The following is a 23,109-nucleotide window of genomic DNA, read 5'->3' on the forward strand; positions in this document are numbered from 1 at the left end:
ACTAATGTATGATGATAGACCTCTTTAGTTATTTCCTCATGAATGCTTTTTTTTGATACTGGGGCGGCCAGAGAGTGGTGGCTGCTGGCTGGGAGCCCAGCTCTGAAGGCAGAGCTGCCACCAGCAGCAGTGCAGAAGTAAGGGTAGCATGGCATGGTATGGCTACCCTTACTTCAATTAGGTGAGCGAGACTAAAGGCTACGCGTGAATGGTCAGGGCAGTCTCATTACTAGCTTTATTTAACTCCATTCTGTTGAGCCTTAATACCTGCTATACTTGCTTATATCAGCTATATATAAGAATATAACAAGTGGGATTAAGGGATTTTCATATACTCCATTTTCTAAGTTTGTCTGGCAGGCAGCTATTTTTATTGCCTCAAATGGACATCCACAAATTCATAGAAAGTTGCTAGACACTCTAATTCAGTATAATCGTATACCACATTTTTTCATTCTTGCTGAAATGTCTTCCACAGACAATATAATGGTCAAAGTTCATATTTATTAGGTTTGATGTCTTTTGAGAGGCGCTTTTGTTCCGTCATAATCTCTGTTGTTTCCTGTATTGGACAGTGTCCTGAACACAGTAGAACCTCAGGGTTACAAACATCAGATTTACGAACTGACCAGTCAACCACACACCTCGTTTGGAACTGGAAGTACGCAATCAGGCAGCAGTAGAAACAAACCAAAAAAAAAAAAAAAAAAGCAAATACAGTACAGTATTGTGTTTTAAAACTATTCGAAAAATAAAGGGAAAGTGGTTTTGTTTTGTTTTTTAAATGGCAAGGTAAGGAAACTGTTTCTGTGTTTTGTTTTATTAAAATTAAGATGGTTAAAAGCAGCATTTTTCTTCTTCATAGTGAAGTTTCAAAGCTGTATTAAGTCAATGTTCAGCTCTAAACTTTAGAAAGAACAAGCATAACATTTTGTTCAGAGTTATCAATATTTCAGAGTTACGAACAACCTCCGTTCCTGAGGTGTTCATGACTCTGAGGTTCTACTGTATATAGTATCCTTTTCCAGCAAAGTACAAAAGGGTAGCATGCCTTTGTGGCAGGGTTCATTTTATTTCATCATTACAAGTTTAACTAATTATACTAGCTAATGCTGGCCCAAGAGTAGAGTTGGAATTTTCCAAAAAACATTTGGGAGGTTGTGGTTTGGTGACTGCTCAAAGTAGAGTGTGTTGGGGGTTTGGGTTTTTTTGTTTGTTTTGGCTTTTGCTATGCTGAAGTGATTTCTTAAGAACTTTAGAAGTGATGTGAAAAGCTTCCTGCAGTTTCACTTTACAAAATGGTGTTTGAAGAATCATGGTGTGCAGCCACGCTTCTCACACTGTTGAATGAAGAGCACCCACATGTGAGTGGCTTGTATGTGGCACCCTCAATTTTCATGTTCCTTGCACTTGGAAGAAAAAGCTAGTCTAACTCCTATGCTGTAGAAGGAGAGGAAGTAAAGTCAAATGTCAAGTCAGTGTATAGTACCTGGAGTAAGCTTTGCTCTTGTTGTCTCTGTTCTGTCCTAGTGCTGGTTTTGTTTCACAACCTGTTCCTGTTTTCTGTTACACTTGGGGGAAACAAAAGTTTCTGGTTGATTGTTGTTGTTGTTCACTTTACCCTAATTCTAATTAGGTAAGATACAGGTTCTATAGTTTTTGTTTCCAATATAGGGTACAGGTTACTGAGAATTTATTAATGACTGCATTCAGTCAAGTCTTCATATTTAATTATTAGCTTCATTGAACATGTCTACACTGCACTGGAATCTATAGTACAAACTAAGTTTACAAGATCCTGTCTCGACATACGACATGGCTAGTGTAAATTGTGGATGGATTCTTTGGGAGTTGGCCTTTTGTTACTTGTTTTCAAGTGAAGTTCAGCAATCTGGAGAGGATCAACATAAAACAGGTAACGTATAAAAAGAGAAAAGGAGTACTTGTGGCACCTTAGAGACTAACCAATTTATTTGAGCATAAGCTTTCGTGAGCTACAGCTCACTTCATCGGATGCTATAGCTCACGAAAGCTTATGCTCAAATAAATTGGTTAGTCTCTAAGGTGCCACAAGTACTCCTTTTCTTTTTCCGAATACAGACTAACACGGCTGTTACTCTGCCACTTTTTATACAGGCTTCAATCCTTGCCTTACGTCATGGCCACCTTCCTGTCAACTCCCTTCTGTTACTTCATCTAATAACATCAAGAGAGGAGCCAGGGAAAGGGTAGAGCCTACTTCTTAATTAGTTCAATTGGTTGCTGCTGGGCCACGTAACGTGTTCTTTTCCACCTTTTATTGCTCGGGGAACAGCGAAGACGACTAGCTAGATTTTCTGCACAGCTATACCAGACTGCTGTGTAGGTTACCAGACAGGCTCCGCAAGGTCATTTTGAGTGCTTTTGAACTTAATTGAGGCAGATTGTTGTGCAAGATCCAATGAAAGAAACGTGACAAAGTGTGGCAAAAAAGAGGCAGACAGACCAGTGTATGGTTTGATCTCACTGGATTTTAGGAATATGTTTAAAAAGGTTGAGGCAGACTCTGAAGTTAGTGAAAGAGAGAAAGAATGACTGGAGGGAAGATCTGTTTCTGAGATCACATTTGAGACCACCTTAAGAAGCTATGCAAGTATTGTCATGAAATCTACCATAAGAATGGGGGAGGAGGGATAGTCGAACAGTTTCTCTGTAACATGAAAATTGGAGTCCAGAATCCAGGACTTTCAGATCTGTAAATGCAAGTGTTTATGATAAAGGGAAGCTGAAAATGACATGTTCTGCTTTTTAGATATTTCTTCATAGTGAGACAGCTTGATTATGAGCATCACGGAGTAAACAGGATATTTAGGTATTGCAGAATAAGTATTAATAACTGCCCTGTGTGCTTATGGCTACATGAATAATAAACCCTGTGGGAAACAAAAATAATACTGAAAATAACTACTTTGCAGTGTATGAATATAATCAGTTTTCTGCTTCTGTTTCTGCATCTTAACAAAGTGTCTAAAAGGGCTAATGGTCCAGTGTAGCTCAAATTGTGAATGTGTCAAAATAATCACACTTTCTCAGTAGATCTGAATAAAATGAATAAATGATTACTAATTCATATTTTCTGCCCTAATGCATATTCTTGGATTGCAACCTTTTAAAAGATATTGCTGAAAGCCCTGTAGCTATGACATCGACATGGGGCAAAGCAGGTGGGTTAGACTGCATTACAAGAGGGGCAGTTGTGCTTGCCTTCAGAAGTTCATGTAGTTAGTGAAAAACAGTGTCATCCAGAAGCCTCTCTAAAAATGTTATGGTTGTGAAATCAGGAAAAATAAGTTACATATTTGTTATCATTAAGTGTAACATATTCAAGCATTCAAAAAATTCAAAGCTTCAGAAATATAAAAGTATAGATCTTAATATGAAATTGCTGTGTTATGTAAAGATTGTTCGTAGAAACTTGAAGTTGTCTTGGATAATGGCATCTGAATTCTTCTTCAAAGATATATCTAGGTTCAGTTTTGAAGTCACTTTTGTATGACAGGAGAATTTGTTTCCTCTTACTTTCATGGGTCATGCTCATCCTTTGGTGAGGTAAAATTATTTTCAAACAAGAAAAGGAAATCTCACAAGCTGCTGTTAATGCACCAAACAACAAGACCGCAATTGACATTTCAGAAACAAATTGGAAAGACTCTTTTCCATGGCAGCATCTAGAACAGTGGTGGGCAACCTGCGACCCGCGGTCCACATGTGGCCCATCAGGGTAATCTGCTGGTGGGCCACAAGACAGTTTGTTTACATTGACCATCCGCAGGCACGGCCGCCTGCAGCTCCCAGTAGCTGTGGTTCGCCATTCCCACAGCTCCCATTGGCCGGGAAGCGGCTGCCAGCACGTCTCTGCAGGTTGTCCACCACTGATCTAGAATGTCTTCGGATTCTTTTCAATTTCTCTTACTTATCATTGGTTTAAATACAGTCATTTTAACTTTCATCTTCTCAATATCCAATCCAAGTAAGTCAATCAAAGCATGCAGTGTTCCAATTTCAAGAAGCCTGGAGAGGTGGAGGAATAGATTGCTGACAAGCTTTTGTATAACTTGGAGTTCTTCTCCAAAAATCTCCTTTGGAATTCACCCTGGTTTGATCAATCAATTTATGATTAATCTTGGACCACTAATGCTAATTTACATTTTGGAATCCTGTAAGTGGCTAGTGACTATGGATTCTTGAAAATTTGGGCGCAGTGCTTTGGCTCTTTCAGTGGCACATCTTAATGTTGATGCTTCGTCACATGGATCTTTCAAAACCATGTGCTTGGATGAAATCTATGAAGAAAACAAATTTTTTTTTAAGAGATATTTGAAGTTCTTCAGAGGCACCAGTAATCGATTCAACTCCTTTTAGCAAGGTGCATCCATTCCTTTTGAAGGTAATTGTTCATTGGAGCAAAAACTTTCAAAACTGTTTTTATAATCTCAGCTAAGGAAAGTTGGCAAATCATCCAAATTCTTTTCAACAGCCCTCATGCTTCAGTGGATAGATTGTTGTATCCATTCACAAAGTTTGACAAATACTCTGAATCTCTTCCAAATTATTGAGGATTATTTCTAAGATTTTCAGGTAACCAGTCCATCTCATTTCTATGAGTCTTTGCAGGTGCTGGTCTTCATACGGCACGTTCACTTCAAGCCCATGAAAAACTATGCATAGAGACTTGTGCTCTCAAATTATATCTGCTGCTTACGTCGACCTAATTATGTTAATGTACACACTATAGCCTTGCTCCCACCGATGTAAGTGCCCAACTACACCGATGTAATAACTCCAGCTGCACGAAAGGTGTTAAGGAGTATGTTGGTATACTTAGGGTGACGCAGTGTCTGTGTAGATGCTGCATTACGCACATCGGCTGTTGGCTGTCATTCTTGTCAGTTTCGCGGAGCTGTGAAATTGACAAGAAAGCTGGGCTGTCACCAGGGTGGGTGGAGTGCTCTAGCTAGAACCCAGCTGTCCCTGGGCTCCCCATTCCCAGCCAGGCTGCGTCTGCTCCTCTCAAAGCCATAGACGCCAACTCCATGGGTGCTCTGCACCCACTGGCACCTCCCCACCCCGCCCCCCTGCCCCAGCTCGCCTCCGCTCCACCTCCTTCCCTGAGCACGTCGCCGTGTCCTGCTTCTCCTCCATCCGTTCCAGCGCTTGCGCCCTGAAACTGTTGTTTCGCGAGGCAAGCGCTGGGAGAGAGGGGGGAGGAGGAGGAACGCAGCACGCTCAGGGAAGAGGCAGGGCCGAGGTGGGGATTTGGGGAGGGGTCCAATAGGGGCAGGGAGGGGGTGGAGTTGAGGCGGGGACGGAGGGGACGTGGGGACGCGAGCACCCACCGGCGCCAAGGAAAGTTGGCGCCTGTGCTCAGAGCATGGCTACCCCTGACTCCCAGACCAGCTGTCTGGGCTCCTCTCTTCAAGCTGGGCTGTGCCTGCCCAGCTTCCCACTGCCAGCCAGGCTGCTGCCTAGAGGCTCCTCCTGGGAAGCCTGGCTGCCCTCACCCCCTGGCTCATGGCTTCCCAATGCAGCTTGGGCACGGAGCTCCCCGCTGGGAGCCCAAGTCTGAGGCACTCCCAGGAGGGAGCTGCTTGTGGAGCTGAAAGCCCAGGCTCTCAATCCCCCACACTGCCCCTCTTAAATTGGTGGAAGCTCTCGTGGTGAGGATCCGCACCATCAACAGAGGAAGGGTAGTGTGGATATGAACCACTGGGATAATTGCTACGGTGGCTGTAAGTCGACTTGACATAGGTCAACTTATGTTTCTAGTGTAATCGTGCCAAGGAATTGGGGAAAATCTGGAACACTTCTTATTTCTATGGTGGGGGGAGGGAGAAATAGCTGGGGAGTAGTGCCCCCTCTTAGCAACAGTCCCCACTTAATGATCCAGTGCGTAGAAGACCAAGTTTTAAAGAGTATATTTTCAAATTGAGTCCTGTATCCAGTGTGTGGCTGCTGTTCTGAGTTTTCCAGTCTAGTTTATAAAGTGTTTTTTAAATCCATTAAAGTTTCTCTTGACACGGTTAACCCCTGACAAAATTACATATTGCTCCTGACACAGCTCTGCTGGATATAATGGAAATTATCAAAAGAGTATATGGAATGATGTGCATTTGTTCAAAAGGTGATAGCTTAATTTTCAGGATTTCACTCCTAGGACAGCTTACTGGAAAGAACAATTTACAGTACATAATGCTAGAGGTTTACTAATGCTGTAATCACAAGGTACAGACAGATTATTATTGGCAGGAAATGAAATGTGAATGCAGCTGCTGATGTCACGGGGGTGCAATCTTAGTTTGCTGTAGAGTAAAGGATATGAATAAACTAGTAAACTGATCATAAGTGTCTCAGTGCTTTACATCTGAACTACTGTATGCTTCTGTAGTACAGAAGCATAACAAGTATGGCCCAAATCCACTCCTGGGAATGGCATCTGCCACAGAGTACTGTTGCTTTAATCAGGATGTAGATAAAGCAAAGAGACCGTCTAATCTGTGACAAACAGGTTCAATTTTTTTCTTTAATAAACTTCATATAAACAAGATGTATAATCAGATATGTCATACTATTGCAGACTAACATTTAGAAACAGTTTTTTGCAAATGAATCTACTGATTACATCTCTGGAAGACTTTTTTATAACTATACTGAGATGCAACTGATTTGAAACAACTTTTAGTATAGTTAAGTAGAATTCAGGCATGACAATCTTGAAATTATCTGACTGTTTTATCTGTTTGCAGGTAGGGTTGAAAGGAAACAAGTCAAGAACCTGAGATGTAGCTGCATGAAGGGTGTGCAATGAAGAAGTCATAGTAGAACTCACTTGGTCTTGGCAATGGAATTGCAATAACTAAGGGTTGGCTACAGTGAGATTTATTGCATGGCAAGTTGAGGTATGCCACACGCTAATTGGCCATGAGGACCCCACTACTGTGCACTAAAAGTTATGGCCATTTAGTGTGTGGCACGTGCTGGTGTGGTGTAAATTTACATACATTTTCCATGTAGACAATCTCTTAATGTATAAAAGGCACACACCTAAAAAACAAATTATAAAGGACATGCTTCCAAGAACAGACTAAAACTGTTTGTGGCAATAGGAATAATCTAAAAGTCGTCATGATTTCTAAAGCTGAAGAGAGAGAGGGTATAACTCCTTCATCCACTCTAGGCCTGATGTTTCACTCTAAAATTTGCACTTATCTTGCATTCTTACCTATTTGCATTAACTATGGCTCTAAGCAACTTCATAAAATCTCAGGCTAAAAATGACCGCTGTGATCAGCTAGTCTGCCTTCCTGCATATAACACAGGCCATAGAACATCCCCAAAATAATTCCTTGTAATCCCTGATTTATGTGCACGTGCCTAGATGTGCCACTCTTTGTGCGCATACAGATTGCAAAAACCCATACAGTAGTGCATGTGCAAAACAGGCCCATGCACATCTCTGATTGGGGCTGAAAATCAGGCCCTCTATGTGCATTAAAAGTTTACTGCAACATACTGAAATATTTGGAACAAAGATTGTGCGTTCCTTCCAAAATGAACCTCCCTCCATATTTTCTTTTTTGTAAACATTTAACCCTAAACCATTCTTACAATTCTTTTCAGCTACAAACTATTGGGGATGGGATGGGTTGATGCAGTGACTGGGTGAATGAAACAGTCTGTTCATTTATTGTTGAATGTAGAACAGCACGAAGTCTAACAAGAAACCAACTTGATTTCAGCTAAAATTTCTCTCAAATAGTGAACTCTTCCAGGAAAGCTTGAAGCTAACTAACATGAAGATTGACTTACTCAGAGCTCTGCATAGAAGTTATCTACAGAGCTGCAGTTTTAGTATCTAGTTTATCAATGTGTGATTCTTCTCTGGCCTCTGAACAGATCATTTGGTTTTCAGTCATTTTTCCATTAGAACTATTTGCCATATTACAACAATAAATAAAAAATACTCTCCAATAGTAAAAACTACATAAAAATCCTTTTTCTTTTTTTTAAATTTTATTACAGTTTAGACTAAGGAACTATCAAGCAGGACTTTACATAGATCTTTGTGTGTATCGTTTGTAAATCGCATGGAAAAGAGATGCACTAAATGTGGAATTGAAATATAAATACTACTTTGTAGTTGCAGGTACAGTTCTCTTTCTAAAACTGCATTTAAACTGCTTCTATAAACTGTTTTCACATTGCACTGATTTCCATGTTAGCCTGTATGTGAAGACATTCTGTTTAAATTAAGGGCTTGTTTATACAGGGAAAATAGCCTGGAATAGCTATTCTGCACTAGCTACTCATATGGACACTTCGCAATTTAGTTTAATCCACTTTGGAAATGACTTTCAGTGCTGAAAAAGAGTCCACACAGAAAGCAGGTGTTGAATAGCTAGTGCGCTTTCAGTTCACACCCTAGTTTATTTTGCAGTAACTTCCCTGTGTAGACAAGCACTTAGTATTTCATCCTTCCTTACCTCAAGTTAATCCTGATCTCTTTAGTTAAATGAAGCAATTTTACAGCATCTGTCTTTTCTGTGCCCTTAAGAATTTTGTCTACTCTCTAACAACCCCTCCTAATTTATTGATCAAAGAACACAGATTGTATCGTACATATTTGAAAGGAAGAACCAAAAGAAAAGCAACACCCCTCCTTTCAATACCCTCTGTGTAAAAAAACAAAACTAACCAAAAAAATAACCTTCTACAACTAATGTTTTCTTGATTAGTATTTATGTAATGAGCACCTTTATGGTCCTATACTAATACTCTTTGCCATAGACACATTGTTTTAAATTCTTTTGTATTAAATTGCATCCAGCTAATGTGACAAATGAAGTTGGTGTGATGCTCATCATCCAATCCATTTTGGTGCTGTCTCTGGCTGTTTTTGCTAAAACTGTTGGTGAAATATGTGCTAATGTTGATACTTAAATGGTCATCAGACTAATTTTAGGTGAATTCCAGATTACCCTGAGGTGTGAAATTTTTTTTTCTTTGCGTGCTTGTCAAGGTGTGCAAAGAGCAATGCTTGTTTGGGCAGTTAGGTGTGATACAGAAAAATCACTTGTTTCTGCTTTAGTAAAAGTCTTTTAGATTCTTTTTATGGACAAGCTTTATTTTTATTTTTGTCATGCCTTACTTTTTGATAGGAGACACGTGTGTAAGCCAGTCTCCTCTGTTGTGATTTGATTTTAAATGTCACAAATCGCCTTCTCCAGCAGCCAAACACAATGCCAGAAAGTTCAAAGAATGTAGTTCTGCATGAGGCTCAAATCTTGGTATAGCTAATAGTGCTTCATGGAGCTATCTTGTAACTATGGCAATTTACCATGCCCAGGAATCACTTGATCAGGCATTGCTGTGGTAATCATGGCTTGGTGAGGTCACAGAAGGATGGTGGCAGTTACTCCCTTGTGGCAGGGAGTTGTCAGGGGGTGGGGATGGGGCCTGCACCCTGTGCATCCCCAGCCCACTCCCCATGGGATGGGCCCTGTACACGTGCACAGGAGCCAACAGTGGCAGCTCCAGCTCCCAGGTCCACCTGCTGCTGCTTCACTGTAAAGAAGATAAGCTTTTCATAGCTATTAAATTATACATTGGCTGGGGGTGGAAATAACTATTTTGTGATTTGTGCCTCACCGTTAAAAAAAAGTCACTAGTCGCCACTCAAGCCAGGCTCACAGAAACTGGGGAACATACAATTAGTGACTACTTATTTGTTTTGGCCTCTGGTGGTCACTTAAACGTACTTGTGGAAAACTAGTGATTTGATTGTCAACTTGTGTGAACCAGCTGGCAGAAGCAGAGATATAATCCAATTCCCCAAGGCAGCAGTCAGCTGCCTTAATCATGAAATCATCTGTGCACAGGCAACCTTAATTCAGGCAATTCCTAACTTTTGAATGTTTGACTTAGCAACCTAAATAAAGTTCTTATAACACAGTTTTTGTATTTTCCTGGTTTTCTGAAACTGAAAAGACAGAAGTTTCATCATGTGGCATAACTGACACCCACATGGGTCATTAGCACGGTTGGAACACTTAGATCAACCGTTCCAACCTCTGCTCTGTAAAGTAAAAGAGTATCTGACAGCAATAGTAGATTAGAGAGACGAGGTGGGTGAGGTAATACCTTTTATTTCACCGACTTCTGTTGGTGAGAGAGACAAGCTTTCGGGCTCCACAGATCTGTTCTGGCTGGGCAAGGAGTAGTCCCAGGCCCGGTCTTCTCCACTCCCATTCGTCCCTTCCCCTGCTGCCTGACTTTTTGCCCAGCCAATCCCAGTTCTCCCACTGCATCCTGGCACCTTGTCAAGATGTCTCCCTCCTCCCAGGCTCCTTCTCCCAGTATACTCCCCTGCTCCCACCTTTCCCCTCTGGTGACTTTTGTCCCCTCTGCATTTGAATTGGGCAGCTTCCTCCTCCATATTGCGAGAGTCCAGAAGGGAGGCATTGAAAGCCCAAAAAATTCAGCCTGCGGTGGGCACCTGGCATGGAAAATTTCAGCCCAAACAGTTAAAGTTTGGCAAAGTTGTAAGTAACTGCAAACAAGGTCTTGTAATGGGAAGTGGCAGGCAACCTTAACAATAGGTGGCGCTACCAGCCCTGCATATAACGTTTAGATCTATGAGGAATCTGGGTCACACTTAAGTAAGTGTTTGTGAGATTTGCCTGTAATACAGGGGTAGTGATTTCTCCCTCTCTGTGTCTTTGACTTGCGGATAAGAGAATGAATGTGCCATTACTGATTATATTGAAAATCTATAATCAACTACACGTGCGTGCTCGTGTGCACATTTGTTTATTACTGTGAATAGTTTGCATGGATAGAATAGTGCTGTGTATTTATATTACAGTCACACCTACTGACCTAATGGAAATTAGGGTCCCATTGTGCTAGTTATTGTACTAACACATAGTGAGAGACAGTTCCTGCCCCACAGAGCTTGGACAAAAGGTGGGAGAGGAAACAAACAGATATGAAGTGATTTGCCCAGTTTCACACAGCAGGTCAGTGGAACAGCTTAGAATGGAACACATTTCTTTGTTCCCAGTCCAGAGCCCTGTCCACTAGACCACACTGGCTCTCACACTAACCTTGTATGGACCTTTACAAAGACTTGAAAAAACAACAACCCCAAATCCAAAACTAAATGGTCTTGTCCTTGAGGCACTTACAATCTACATCAAACAACTTTAGACAATGAAGATGATAAATAAAGGAAGGGAAAGGTGTGAAGAGTTAAATATCTTGTCACTGATGACTCTCAACTCGGGAGTGTAAGTTAGTGATGGAAATCAATATTAAAAGTTTGTTTTGGTTTTGAGGAGCAATTTGAGGATACTGAGTGCACTGGAAGAGGGATATCATTTGGTTAGGTGGAAGGAAGATAGATTTGCGGTCGGAAGTTATGTGAAGGACATCTTCAAACTCACTGGCCTTGTTCCCCTCTTCATTGCTCTTAGAATAATCCTCCATGGGAGGAGGTGGAGATGGTTCCGTTCTTAGACAGACCTATGTAGGCTGGCTGGATCAGGTCCTCTAAATCAGAGTATCGACATGTGGGTTGAGACCCAAAATTGGGTCATGAGAATGTGTCAAAGGGTCACTTGGGAGCCCGGGTGTGTGTTTCCCCTGGAGGGGACTAGGCCCTGGGAGGTGCGAGGTTGCAGATCCCACCCTGCACTCACTCCACAGCAGTAGCTCCGCTGGGCTGGCTGAGCTCAGCTTGACGCTCTGTGCATTGCATCCTGGTGCACGGTCACAGTGCCTCCATAATGACGACGGGGAGAGGGGGAAGCCGGCAGGGCCAGAATTAGAGTGAGTGGTGCAGTGACCCCCAGGCCACAGCACAACTCTCACAAATCTGCCCACCAGGCCAATGCTGTGTGGTACTGCCACCTCTGGGGTTGCAGCGCCTCAGCTGAGGTGGGGAGCCGAGCCACGCCAGCCCTGCAGGGCAGGAGCAGCCAGTATGGTATGCACGGTGTACTTACTGAGTACTTATTACATTACTGTGTATTATATAGTGTGGGTAGTAAATATTTAGTAAACCAGATGTTTTCTTGCATTGAAGCTATTTATTGGATCGCAAAAGGGCATCAAAGTTTACAAATGGGTCATGAGCCAAAAATTGCTGAGAACTACTGCTCTAGATTCTTCCTGCAGGAATATTTGGCTGGGTATGGGAAATTTCCATGTTAATAAGGTCAGCAGTCTGAGCCCCATCCGTTCTGTGATACTTGCACTTACATGTGATATTGGCAGGTGATCTGGCCTTTTCTCTGGAAAACACAAGGCTGTGGATCTTGAAGCGTTGCGAGCCCTTGGAATGATACTCTGAGCATCACAGTTTTGGAACCTCTCTATGCTTCTCATGATAGAAACTGAAGGCAGCTGAAGAATTTTAGCTGAGCTGTTACCATTCATACAGTGGCCACCAGAGACCTCTGTCCAACTAGCTGAGCAGGCAGCACTCTGGGGAAAGTCTCTCTCTTTTCCTGCTCTGTGCCAAGGCAGCATTTGTTCGATTTCTTTTTGCAAGCTGGAACCCATACCTGCCTAGCCTCAGGTCCTGTTAACTTAGACAGATTGGAGACTGTTCCCACTGCAGCCTGGATGCCCTTGGTGAATGGGGCTGAGAGGATGTAAAGAAAAATATTTATTTTGTGTCCGTTCTTCAAATGGCAGAGAGAAACCTTTGTGTAGCGGTGGTGGGATCACCAAGGAGGAGACGCCTATGCTTTTCTCCTGCCTATTGCAGGCAGGTAGGTGGAGCCTGCCTCGAGAGAGGATAGGACTGGACTGGAGTTTCCCCTGGATGAAGGGGAGCATACTGATGTTGGAGGGGATGATGAGGATGTACAGGGTCAGATACCGAAAGGATGATATGCCAGTGGTTAGAGGTAATGAAATCCTTCTCTGGAGGAAGTGGCCTCCAACCCCATTTTTGTGAGCGTTTTCTGATGGTTTCAGGTTAAGGTTTTACCCTGGCACCTGTGTGCACAGGAATGGGGAGCAGGATGTCAGGAGGACTTTTCCATCATGCGTTCAAAAGTCAAAAGTCCTGCCCAAAGAACACAGAATAAGTATTGCTTTAAATTACATTTGTGGGGGAGAAGTCCCATGATTTTTGAGCTCTGGAGATGAGCAATGCTGAGCCCAGCTATCCTTGTTATCCCCCTTTGCCTCATTCTCCAAAGTTTTGTACTACGTGTAGACTTAAGATATGTCTACACATAAAACACTACAATGCCATAGCTGCACTGCAGTAGTGCTTCAGTGTAGACACTGTTGTGCTAGGAGGAGTTCTCCCATTGCTCTAGTTAATCTGCCTCCTTGCAAGGGGATGATAACTAGGTCAACAGAAGAATTCTTCCCTGACCTAGCACTGTCTACACCGGGGTTAGGTCAGCTGAGCTACATCTCTCAGGGTTTGGACGTTTCACACCACTGTGAGACATAGCTATGCAAAAGTAAGTTTTCAGTCTAGACCAGCCCCTTCTTTCTAAGTGTCTCTGATGGAGCTGAGCTTTACGAAAATGCTGGCTGGGATGAAATATAAACATTTTTACCTGCTTTTTTCATCACAGTTTTGAATTTTTCTCAACCAGCTCTGATTTCATCAGACTACTCTTGTCTCTTACTTCTGTCAGTGTTCACTTTTGTCTTGTACAATGTTGAGTGCTTTGTTAGAATTAAGTGGCAATAAATAATAGTTGGGGAGGGACTCCTCACTCTTTTTTTTTCTTTTTTTTTTCTGTTAGGAAGGAGGGTTTATAACTTATAATCGCTTATTAATCTTTTGCATGCCTCTATTTTTGTGCAGTCTAGATCTTGCTTGTAAGCTTCGTCTTTCATATGAGCTGCTGACTAGTAGATTTCTGACACACTTGAAGCCCCGCCCCTCTCTAGCTTCTGGAAGGAAGAATGGATTTTTTTTTCTCACTTCTCCTTCTGCTTTTCACCCAAATTACATTTCTCCACAGAGTTTCATTGCTGCTGTGACTGGGAGGTGTGAGGAAAAGATGTCTGATACTTTATCAGTCCTACAGCCTTTGCATTTAGGGGAATTTCTCCCCTGTAAATAACTCCAGTACCTGCATGTGGTGCTTCTACTCATAGTTTTTCCCTGCCAGATGCAGCAGCAATTTGAAACTGACGTGATTTTTTGACACACTCACTGCTGCCCACATGTTTCTGAATAACAGCAAAGAATCACAGCTTATATTTACCATTAATATAAAGTGTTCTGATCTGCGGCTGTTTGGCAAAAGCTCTGACCTGCAGCAGAGGATTTGCAGGGGTTTTTATGCAGACTCAGGAACAGCAGTGCATAAGTTTACACTCTTCGCATTTGTAAGATTTTTAAATGAAAGCTTAAATTGTACAGAAAATGATGGGTTAGGCCCCTATGAGTACTGGGGAAAGCTCCCAGTTTACCAGCGGGGAGTAGCCAGGTGGGTTTTCAAGCCCTGCTTATTATTTACATAGCACCAACAGCAGTCTAGGTGCTATGCAGACAAGTCTGAAGAGTACTAGCTCCTTAAAATTTGCGGTCCTCTTATTTGCCAGACATGTGATCAAAAGTGTGTTTAGTTCTGTCAATCTAGGCAGCAAAACTGAAACAACCATTCCTGGGTAGCAATGCAGATAGGGTTGCCAGGTGTACAGTTTTTGACCAGAACACCAGCTCGCAAAGGGACCCTGGCAGATCCAGTCAGCATCACTGACCGGGCCGTTAAAACTCTGGTCGGCGGTGCAGCGGGGCTAAGGCAAGCTCTCTACCTGGCGTGGCTTCGTGCGGCTCCCGGAAGCAGTGGCATGTTCCCCCTCCGGCTCCTAGGTGGAGGTGCGGCCAGGCGACTCTGCAGACTGTCCCATCTGCAGGCATCGCCGGCACAGTTCCCATTGTCTAGGAGTGGCTAATGGGAGTTGCAGGGATGGTACCTAGGAGCTGGAGGGGGGACATGCCGCTGCTTCCAGGAGCTGCTTGAGGTAAGCACTGCCCAGAGCCTGCAACCCTGACCCCCTCCTGGGCCCCAACCCCCTGATCCGGCCCTCCAAACCCCTCAGTCCCAGCCTGGAGCCTCCTCCTGTACCCCAGAGCCCACACCCCCAGCCAGAGCCCTCACACCCCTCCTGCATCCCTGCCCTGGCCCTGAGCCCCCTCCCACCCTCCAAACCCCTCGGTCCCAGCCCGGAGCACCCTCCTACACCCCAACCCTCTCAGCCCCACCCCAGAGTCTGCACCCCCAGCCAGAGCCCTCACACCTCTCCTGCATCCTAGCCCCGGCCCTGAGCCCCTCATGTCCTCCAAACCCCTTGGTCCCAGCCCAGAGCACCCTCCTGCACCCCAAACCGCTCATCCCTGGCCCCACCCCAGAGCTCCCCCCACCGGAGCCCTTACCCCCCCCCCATCTCAACCCACTGCCTCAGCCCGGAGCCCCCTCCCGCACCCTGAACTCCTCATATCTGGCCCCACCCTAGCGCCCGCACTCCTAGCCAGAGCCTGAACGCTCTTCCGCACCCCAACTCCCTGACCCAGCCCCGTGAAAATGAGTGAGTGTGTGAGGGTGGGAAGAGCAAGCGACAGAGGGAGGGGGGTCTGGGAGGGGCGGGGCAAGGTTGTTCAGTTTTGTGTGAGTAGAAAGTCGGCAGCCCTAAATGCAGAATGTAACCAGTTATGATTATATACAACATGATGTGTACTTTTGATAAATTCATATTTGTGTGTGTATGCTGTAGTTAAATAAAAGCCTTCCTGGCCTTTAGTACAGTGCATTTTAAATTGTGTAAGCTAGATACAATTGAAATACTGTGTTTACGGTAAGTTGGATGTGATCCCCTAGGAGTAGTTCTCTAAGTACCAGAAGCCCTTCGGGAAGGGGTTTTTCAAAAGTGTTTAGTGATGCCATAACTTGAATGGAAACGTATGGTAATACATCCGCTGAAGTCAAATTTGTTAAGCCAAAGCTTAGAACTTTCTAGAGTCACACCCTAAAGTTTTACCATGTGGCTAAAACACCACAAAAAAAGAATAGGAAGTAAATGTTCCTCCAGAGGTGTGTGGTGGTTTCAGTTAGTTTTACTAAGATTTCTGTGAAATTACACAATTCTGGAATAAAATACTTTGGTTTGTGTTTGCCTTTTTATCTTAGATTTCAAACAGAATTTCAGCAGGTATTTATACTAGCTGTAAAGACTCCTTGGGGCAGGCAGGCAGATGAGTATTCAAAATATTGGGTATTTGTTGTACAGCCACTGCATCGGGAAGCTTTGTGCCTGGAGGAGGTTCTCTTATTAATAATTCAAAGAATTTGGTACTTGAGCTATGTCAGTTCTGCCGAGCATTATATAACTGCAGGTTCTAAATGTGCCGGATTATCCTTCAACAGACATTTGCTAGCAGTCTCCAGGACAAAACTGCTTTTAAGACAAAATTTCTTCCCTGAAGCTAATGGGGATTTTTCCTGTATGCTGTAACACCCTAAAATAAATGGAGACCAGTGATTTGAAATCTGTGTGCAAAATTCACTAATGTACATTGGTGAGCAGCAGCAGAATGCTGTAAGACAAACTTTGTTTCCATCATTGAGAAATCCTGATGCTGTTTGAAAGGGTTTGATTCTTTCTTTGCAAAGAAAGGTTTCAGCCTTCAGCTAGAAAAGCTTCAGATGTAAAGATAAGGAAAAATAGTTGAAGTGAGTACTCTTTATATGATAGTTACATTTGTTTTGTATTAATCTATTTATACTGGTTAGATAAGTTTGGGTTTTTTTAGGCTTGAAAAGAATCTGTTACTATCTCTCCCTCAGTCACGTTGGATGTCAGTAGTGGTGAATTTGTATCTGTTTAATCAAATCAAAACTCTTGTCAGCATAGAGATCATTCTTGGTTATTAGCTGGTTATTAAAGAAAAGCAAATTTGCCTATCTTTCACTACGGGTTTATGTTTTAGTATATGTATTTAACTTTTTCATAGCATATGAATATTTTAAATGGAAAATTTATATATGTGTGTTTTAAGAATCTAGGGACACTTGATTGCAGACTTTATAGGAATGTTTTTAGCTTGGTAGCTTATTCTGTGATTTATTTATTTTTTTTCAATTAAAATCAAACAGCCTCCTAACCACATGCTTTAGGATGAGCATCCTTTCAGTCTACATTTGATACATATCATAGAAGCTTCATGTCTTTCTTCCTTTTGTGACATTTCATTTAATAGCTGTTTTAATGTATAAAAATATAGGCTTGTTTTACTCACTGGGACTTTACCTTACTTTTTTCTTAACCCGTTCTACATAGGTGGCAACACATGTCAACAGGCCATGCATGGTATCATATGTGTGACTGCATGTTTCCCATAGTGCCATCTAATGTAAAGGAATGCCCTCACGCCTCCCAGCAAAGCTTTCTTAAATGTGACCTGTACACTGGGTTGAGAGATCCATCAGCTTTAGAATGCTCCAAAGAGACTATGGAAGGGATATTGAACACACGCTTGTAATATTAGTGGATTTTTATTTCTTCTATTTGTGGATTACTTATATGTTGCAATGCTGAAGAAATAAGCAGGTGAAAAAGAGGGTAGGGAACAAAACTAAGCAGAATATAAATACAATATTGGTGTCAATGAGGATTGGGAGTTGTCTAATAGTTGTAGAGCCTTGCCTGTATAGCCAAGATACCTACCATCGGTACCATGCTACAGCTTACCTGCTTTGCTTATCAAAGGTTTATGACTAAATTGTTGAGTGAACTCCTTCACAAGAGTATTATACGGCTCATTGTAAACAAGGGGATCAGTGCAATGTAATTTGCAAATTGGGTCCGGTTCGAGACTGGGTGGAAGATAAACTCAGTTGTACAAGAAAATGTTGCAGCACAACAGAGAAATGTTGAGAGAATGCTACAGCATTTTTGTCTGCGTCCCTTACCCTTTACATTGTAGCATTTATTTTGTTACTCTGAAAAGCACAGAAGATATTTTGAACAGGGAATATAAAGTTCTGTTTGCTTTCTTGCAGATGAACTGCTATGGCAGGAAGTTAAGGCGGACAGGACCTGAACAGCTGAACAGTAGAAATGACTTGGTTTCTCCACCCCAGCATTCCAGGGTGAACGGCTGGTCTTTACCACTCCACACCTTTCAGTTTGTTGCTCTGCTGTTTTACACATACCTGGCCATTGTAGGGTTTGGGATCTACATACCTTTGCTTCCCCATGGATGGAAATATGCTGCCTATGCTGTATCCTTTTTTTATTTCCTCTCCTTCCAAGACATGCTCTGCATAGGTTCTGGGTTAAATTTACATATACACTGCTTATGCTATAAATAAGGGTTAGTGCATTAGAGGAGTGGAGTACGTTTCCCCAGTTGTATATTTAACCACACTTAGTGAGGGTGGTTTTGTTATAGTAGTTCTTATATAAAAAATTCACTTCCTGCAAAAGACCATATTTAAAAAAAAAAATAAAATCTGTCTTTGCCAGCTAATATTGGCTATGACCCCAAGCCCATTAGTCAGTGTGAGTCTATCCATTGACTTCAGTGAGCTTGGATCAGATCATTGATGTGAGCCTTGTTCTAAACTATGAGCTGCTCAGCAGTCAGGTGCGGGGCTATAGATTCTCTACTGCTTTGAAGGACTCTTTTTGGTGTATTGATAAACACTCCCAATCATACACCTCACTTCAGCCCAGAGTTACCTACCTTCCACAGAAATTTGGTGTTCCATCACTTTTTTTATTTTTGGAAAATTATTTACATTGGAAATAAAGAACCATAAAACTATTTACGGCAAAGGAATAATGGGCTAATGTGATACTTGGGTTTATAAAGAGGGGAGTAGTGAGTACGGAGTAGGAATAGGGAGCTAATTTTACATCCATGGATGGCATTGGTGAGACAGATGCATACCTCCCAACATTCCCGGTGGCTAACGGGGACAGATCCTGCCCCAGGGAGAATGGGATGGGAGGCCCAAGGGGAAGAGTTGCAAAGCAAACCCACCCCGCACTTACTCTATAGTGGTGGCTCCTGTCCTATGGGGCTGACTGGGCTCAGCTCCAAAGTTCTGAATGAGTGTCAGGCTCGAGGAGGAAATGGGCTGGGTAAGGCCTGTGGGAGGTGGGGGTGGGAGCAGGGAGCAAATTAGAGAACAGGGAGAGGATTGCAAGACAGTAGGCGGGGAAGTGGGTTGCAACATGTGGAGTGGGGAGCCAAGCCCAGCCATGGTCAAAGCAGGATAGTCCCATGAAACCCAGGGCTGTTGGGAGGTCTTTAGATGCTAGAATAGTCTGTCTAGTTTCAGTGTCCACGTTTTAATAAGGATGCTGAAGAGGGTGCAAAAAGGAGCCAAAAAATTATTTGAGGGCTGCAGAAAACACTGTACTGTGAGAGATTTAGAGTTCAATCTGTGTAATTTCTTAGACTGAGAGATGCCTTGATTACATAAGTACCTTCACAGGGAGAAAATAATGGACACTGAAGGACTCTTTCACCTAGCATACAAAGGCATAACAAGAACCAATGGCTGGAAGCTGAAGCCAGACAAATTCAGATTAGAAAGTGTGGCCTTTGAGATACTAAACGGTGGTCCTGGAAGGTGAACATATCAAGAAGAAAATGTGCATTCGATTGAATTGAAGATGTCCCCCTTGAGCAGCACCCTCTGGCTTTTAAACTGAAGTGTTTTTAATCAGCCTGGTCACTATGGGGAGGCGGCACAAGGGGTGCTGCCTCTCATTCCTTCCTCTGCAGCCCTAGGATCTGCGCAGGTTAGAGATGGGTCAATTTCTGATAGTTTTTGGTTCACTGGCAATTCCAACCTTTTTTTAAAAAAAGTTAGTTTGGGGTTGGCCCAAAATCAAATATATATATATATTCAGCAATCAAAAAGCTGAAATCTTTGTTGTGTGTCAAACTTTTAGTTGGAAGCAAAACATTTTGTTTTGATTTCAGGCATTTTTTAACTTTAAAGGAAATCTCTAAACAAAACGTCAAAAAGCCAAAAAGTCAGTTTCATTACAGACATATCAAAACAAAACACTTTGATGGGGGTGGTGGTGGATTTTTTAGGGTACTTTATTGACCAGAATAATCCAGCAAAATGTTTTGTCACCAAATCTGCATTCTTTTTTGTTTCCACCAAAAAGAAAGGATTTTTTTGGCTGACAATTGTGGCCAGCTCTAGCACAAGTCTCAGCTTGGGAATGCTCTGAGCATCTGTTGTGTCATGGGTAAGGATGTGATTTGGTCACGGATTCTGTGACCAAATCACATCTCTGGGACTTCTTCGGCTTCAGCCCCCCATGACGGGGCTCAGGCTTCAGACCCACCATGACCATACCCTGACTCTGTACATTTTTACCATGACTGCTCTGTGAAGTTTGCCTAATTTTACCGTGACACAGTCGTATCCATCGTCAGAGGTAAGGAAGGGGAAAGGAGTTCTGGCTGCTCCCTTCCAGGGTAGTGGGAGCCCTAGCAAGAGCAGAATAAGCGCTTGGCTGACTCTGCCTGAGCCTGGGGGAAGTGCCTAGCAAAGTCCTTCCCTGGCCCAGCCACCCAAGAATGCCCAAGGGAAAGGGGAGGAAAAAAGAAGCTGAGAAACAGCAGCTAGTTACTGCACCCTGACTTTCTGTCCCAGGGCCGACTAAGACACCCTGAGATGCCAAGGTTTCACATGTTAGCAGAGTAAGCTGTGTGCTCCATCCCTTCTCTGTTCCCTCATGACCCTGGGATGCCCTCTGTGCCAGGGGCTGTAGGGAGAGAGAGGTGTAGGAGCACACTACGCTGTTTCCACACCTGCTGAGAAATCCCCAGCTGGGGACTTAAGGCTATGTGCACGCTACAGCTTAAGTCAGTATAAGTTATGTCGCTGAGGAGTGTGAGTAAGCCACCCCCTCAGTGATGTAAATTACACCATCCTATGTGTTGGTGTGGACAGCACTATGTCGGCAGGGGAGCTTCTTCCACCGACATAGCTCCTGTCGCTCACGGGGGCCGGATGGGGGAGCTCTCTCCCGCCGGCTTGGAGCGTCCGCACTAGCAGCAGCATAGCTGCACCAAAGCAGCCGCAGCGCTCTGAGCTCTGAAGTGTAGCCACGGCCTGCGTGCTCCAAAGAGAGTGGAACAGAAAAGAAAATCTGCTCCCAAGTACCAACTGTAGCCCCCTTGACCTTTGTGAAATCTTCTGTTTGATCCTCAGGCTGGAAAGATTGCCCCCCCCCGTCCCCCCACTGGTCTAATGCAAAAGAGACTTGGGGCACAACTCTGTGGTGTACTTTTCACTTGCAGTGCTCCTTGACTGAACATTGCAGAATCAAAACGCAACTCAGGAGTAACTGCTCAGAATGGATAGCAAACTTACAAAATGCTAGCATTTTTATAGTGAGCTTTTCAGTAGCATGTAGCAGCTTCTAATCAGATTACTTTACACAGTGCTTGCTCTTCATTATATCGCGAATCGGGGTCTTGAGTTCTATAGTACCTCCAAACAGGGACATTTTGAAACTGGTTTGAAATTCCTGTGACTGAGATGGCAAGGGTGGAGATGGGGGTGGAAGTTAACAATGTTGTGAAAGGGAAAGCATCAATACACCAGTAATTTATGTACTATTTATATACTAAACACAGATTGTTGCTAGGAAGTGATATGATGTCAATACAGTATTCTTATAACAGCATGATAACTCTTACAGTAAGGGATAAAATACATGTGTAGTCAAATGTGTTTATAATGGAAAACAATGCATTAGTGGTGCCATGTATCTCATCTACTAGTCAAAGTGAGATTTACGTGGGAAACACAATATAATCTTACAACAAAGATTTTTTTGTTTTTTCCTACTTCATAGGAAATAAGAATTCCTTTTTAAAAAAAAAAAAAAAAAAGCTGTTAAATTCAGTTTGCATACCATGTTCACATGTTTGAAAAGAATAAGAGCCTTGCTGAAGTCCACTCTGCCGCGGTCCTTACTGGGTCCTGCTGGTGCTGTCATAGCCGGGGGGAGGGTCCTTGGAACAAAGCAATGGAGGGCTTTTTTTTGGTGGTGGTTGGTTGGTTGTTAAGGAAATTGATATTCTTGCATGTTAGAGAGTGGATTTTAAGGCTTGTTTGGGGAAAAGGAAGGGCTACTGCCCTGAGGTTCAGGTGGGTGTTTCCTGAAAGATCTGAAAAATAAATGACTGTTCGGGGAGCCTGAGAATCCTTGGAATTTTTTTTCTCATTTAGAGAAGGTTCCCCTCCTCTTTTAATAAGTATGACAGAAGTGTATTTCTGCCTTCCCTTCTCTGCCTTCCCGTTACTTCGATAAATTGACAGCTTTTTTTAATCTTGATTTGACTAAAGTTGGGGGTCATTCCCTCTCTGAAAGACTTCCCAAGGTAAGGCCTTTTCATGGTAATATAGAACTAAGGAAGGAGTTGCTTGCTAAATCCCAGTGACCTGGGCAGTGGTGAGAGAGACTGTCTGGAAGTGGTTTTTCCTCCTCTAAAAAAGAGTCCTTTCTCTTGTGCAGATGATCTACTGGCTGGAGTTAGTTCATCTAGATCTTGTGAGAAAGGGGTTACACTAAGCACATGGACATCACATTTTCAATGTGTTGTTCTGATCAAATTATGCATTTTATTTCAGATAATAACTAAAAAATTTACAGCATATCTGTGGAACAAACTGAGAGAGATCATACAGATCTCTTTAAAGACCACAATCAAATGAAAACCAATATGCAGATTTTTATAAGACCCTCTCCAGTACAATAGTTCAAGCTAATGTTGCTATGCATCAGTTTGGAGCCTCTGCATAATAAATACAGCACTGCCAACCTTTGCCTTTTAGACTTTAAGGAGGAGTTGATCAAGATAATCCTCTTTTGGCCCTGTCAATATCATTAACAGCTTTAAATGTGAAAGTTGAACCTTTCTTAATCATAGAAAAAGCTTCTTGTTTCCAAATATATAGAAATTTTAGAGGGGTGCATAGACAGAGTGGCTTCTAGAACTTTAATTGTTTTTCAATCTAATAACTAACAAGAATCAAACTTGTGTGTTTT

General features: G+C 42.8%; 1 protein-coding gene across 1 annotated transcript in view; it reads left to right on the forward strand.

Moving 5' to 3' along the window:
• LOC140907199 (palmitoyltransferase ZDHHC11-like) overlaps window positions 1-23,109 on the forward strand; it is a 91,166-nt gene that overhangs the window by 25,190 nt on the left and 42,867 nt on the right. Inside the window, 1 exon segment of the mRNA XM_073332579.2 lies at window positions 18,078-18,299. Coding sequence (XP_073188680.2) covers window positions 18,078-18,299 — 222 coding nt within the window.

The sequence above is a fragment of the Lepidochelys kempii genome, chromosome 2 (assembly GCF_965140285.1).
Source record: "Lepidochelys kempii isolate rLepKem1 chromosome 2, rLepKem1.hap1, whole genome shotgun sequence".
Taxonomy (NCBI): Eukaryota; Metazoa; Chordata; order Testudines; family Cheloniidae; genus Lepidochelys; species Lepidochelys kempii.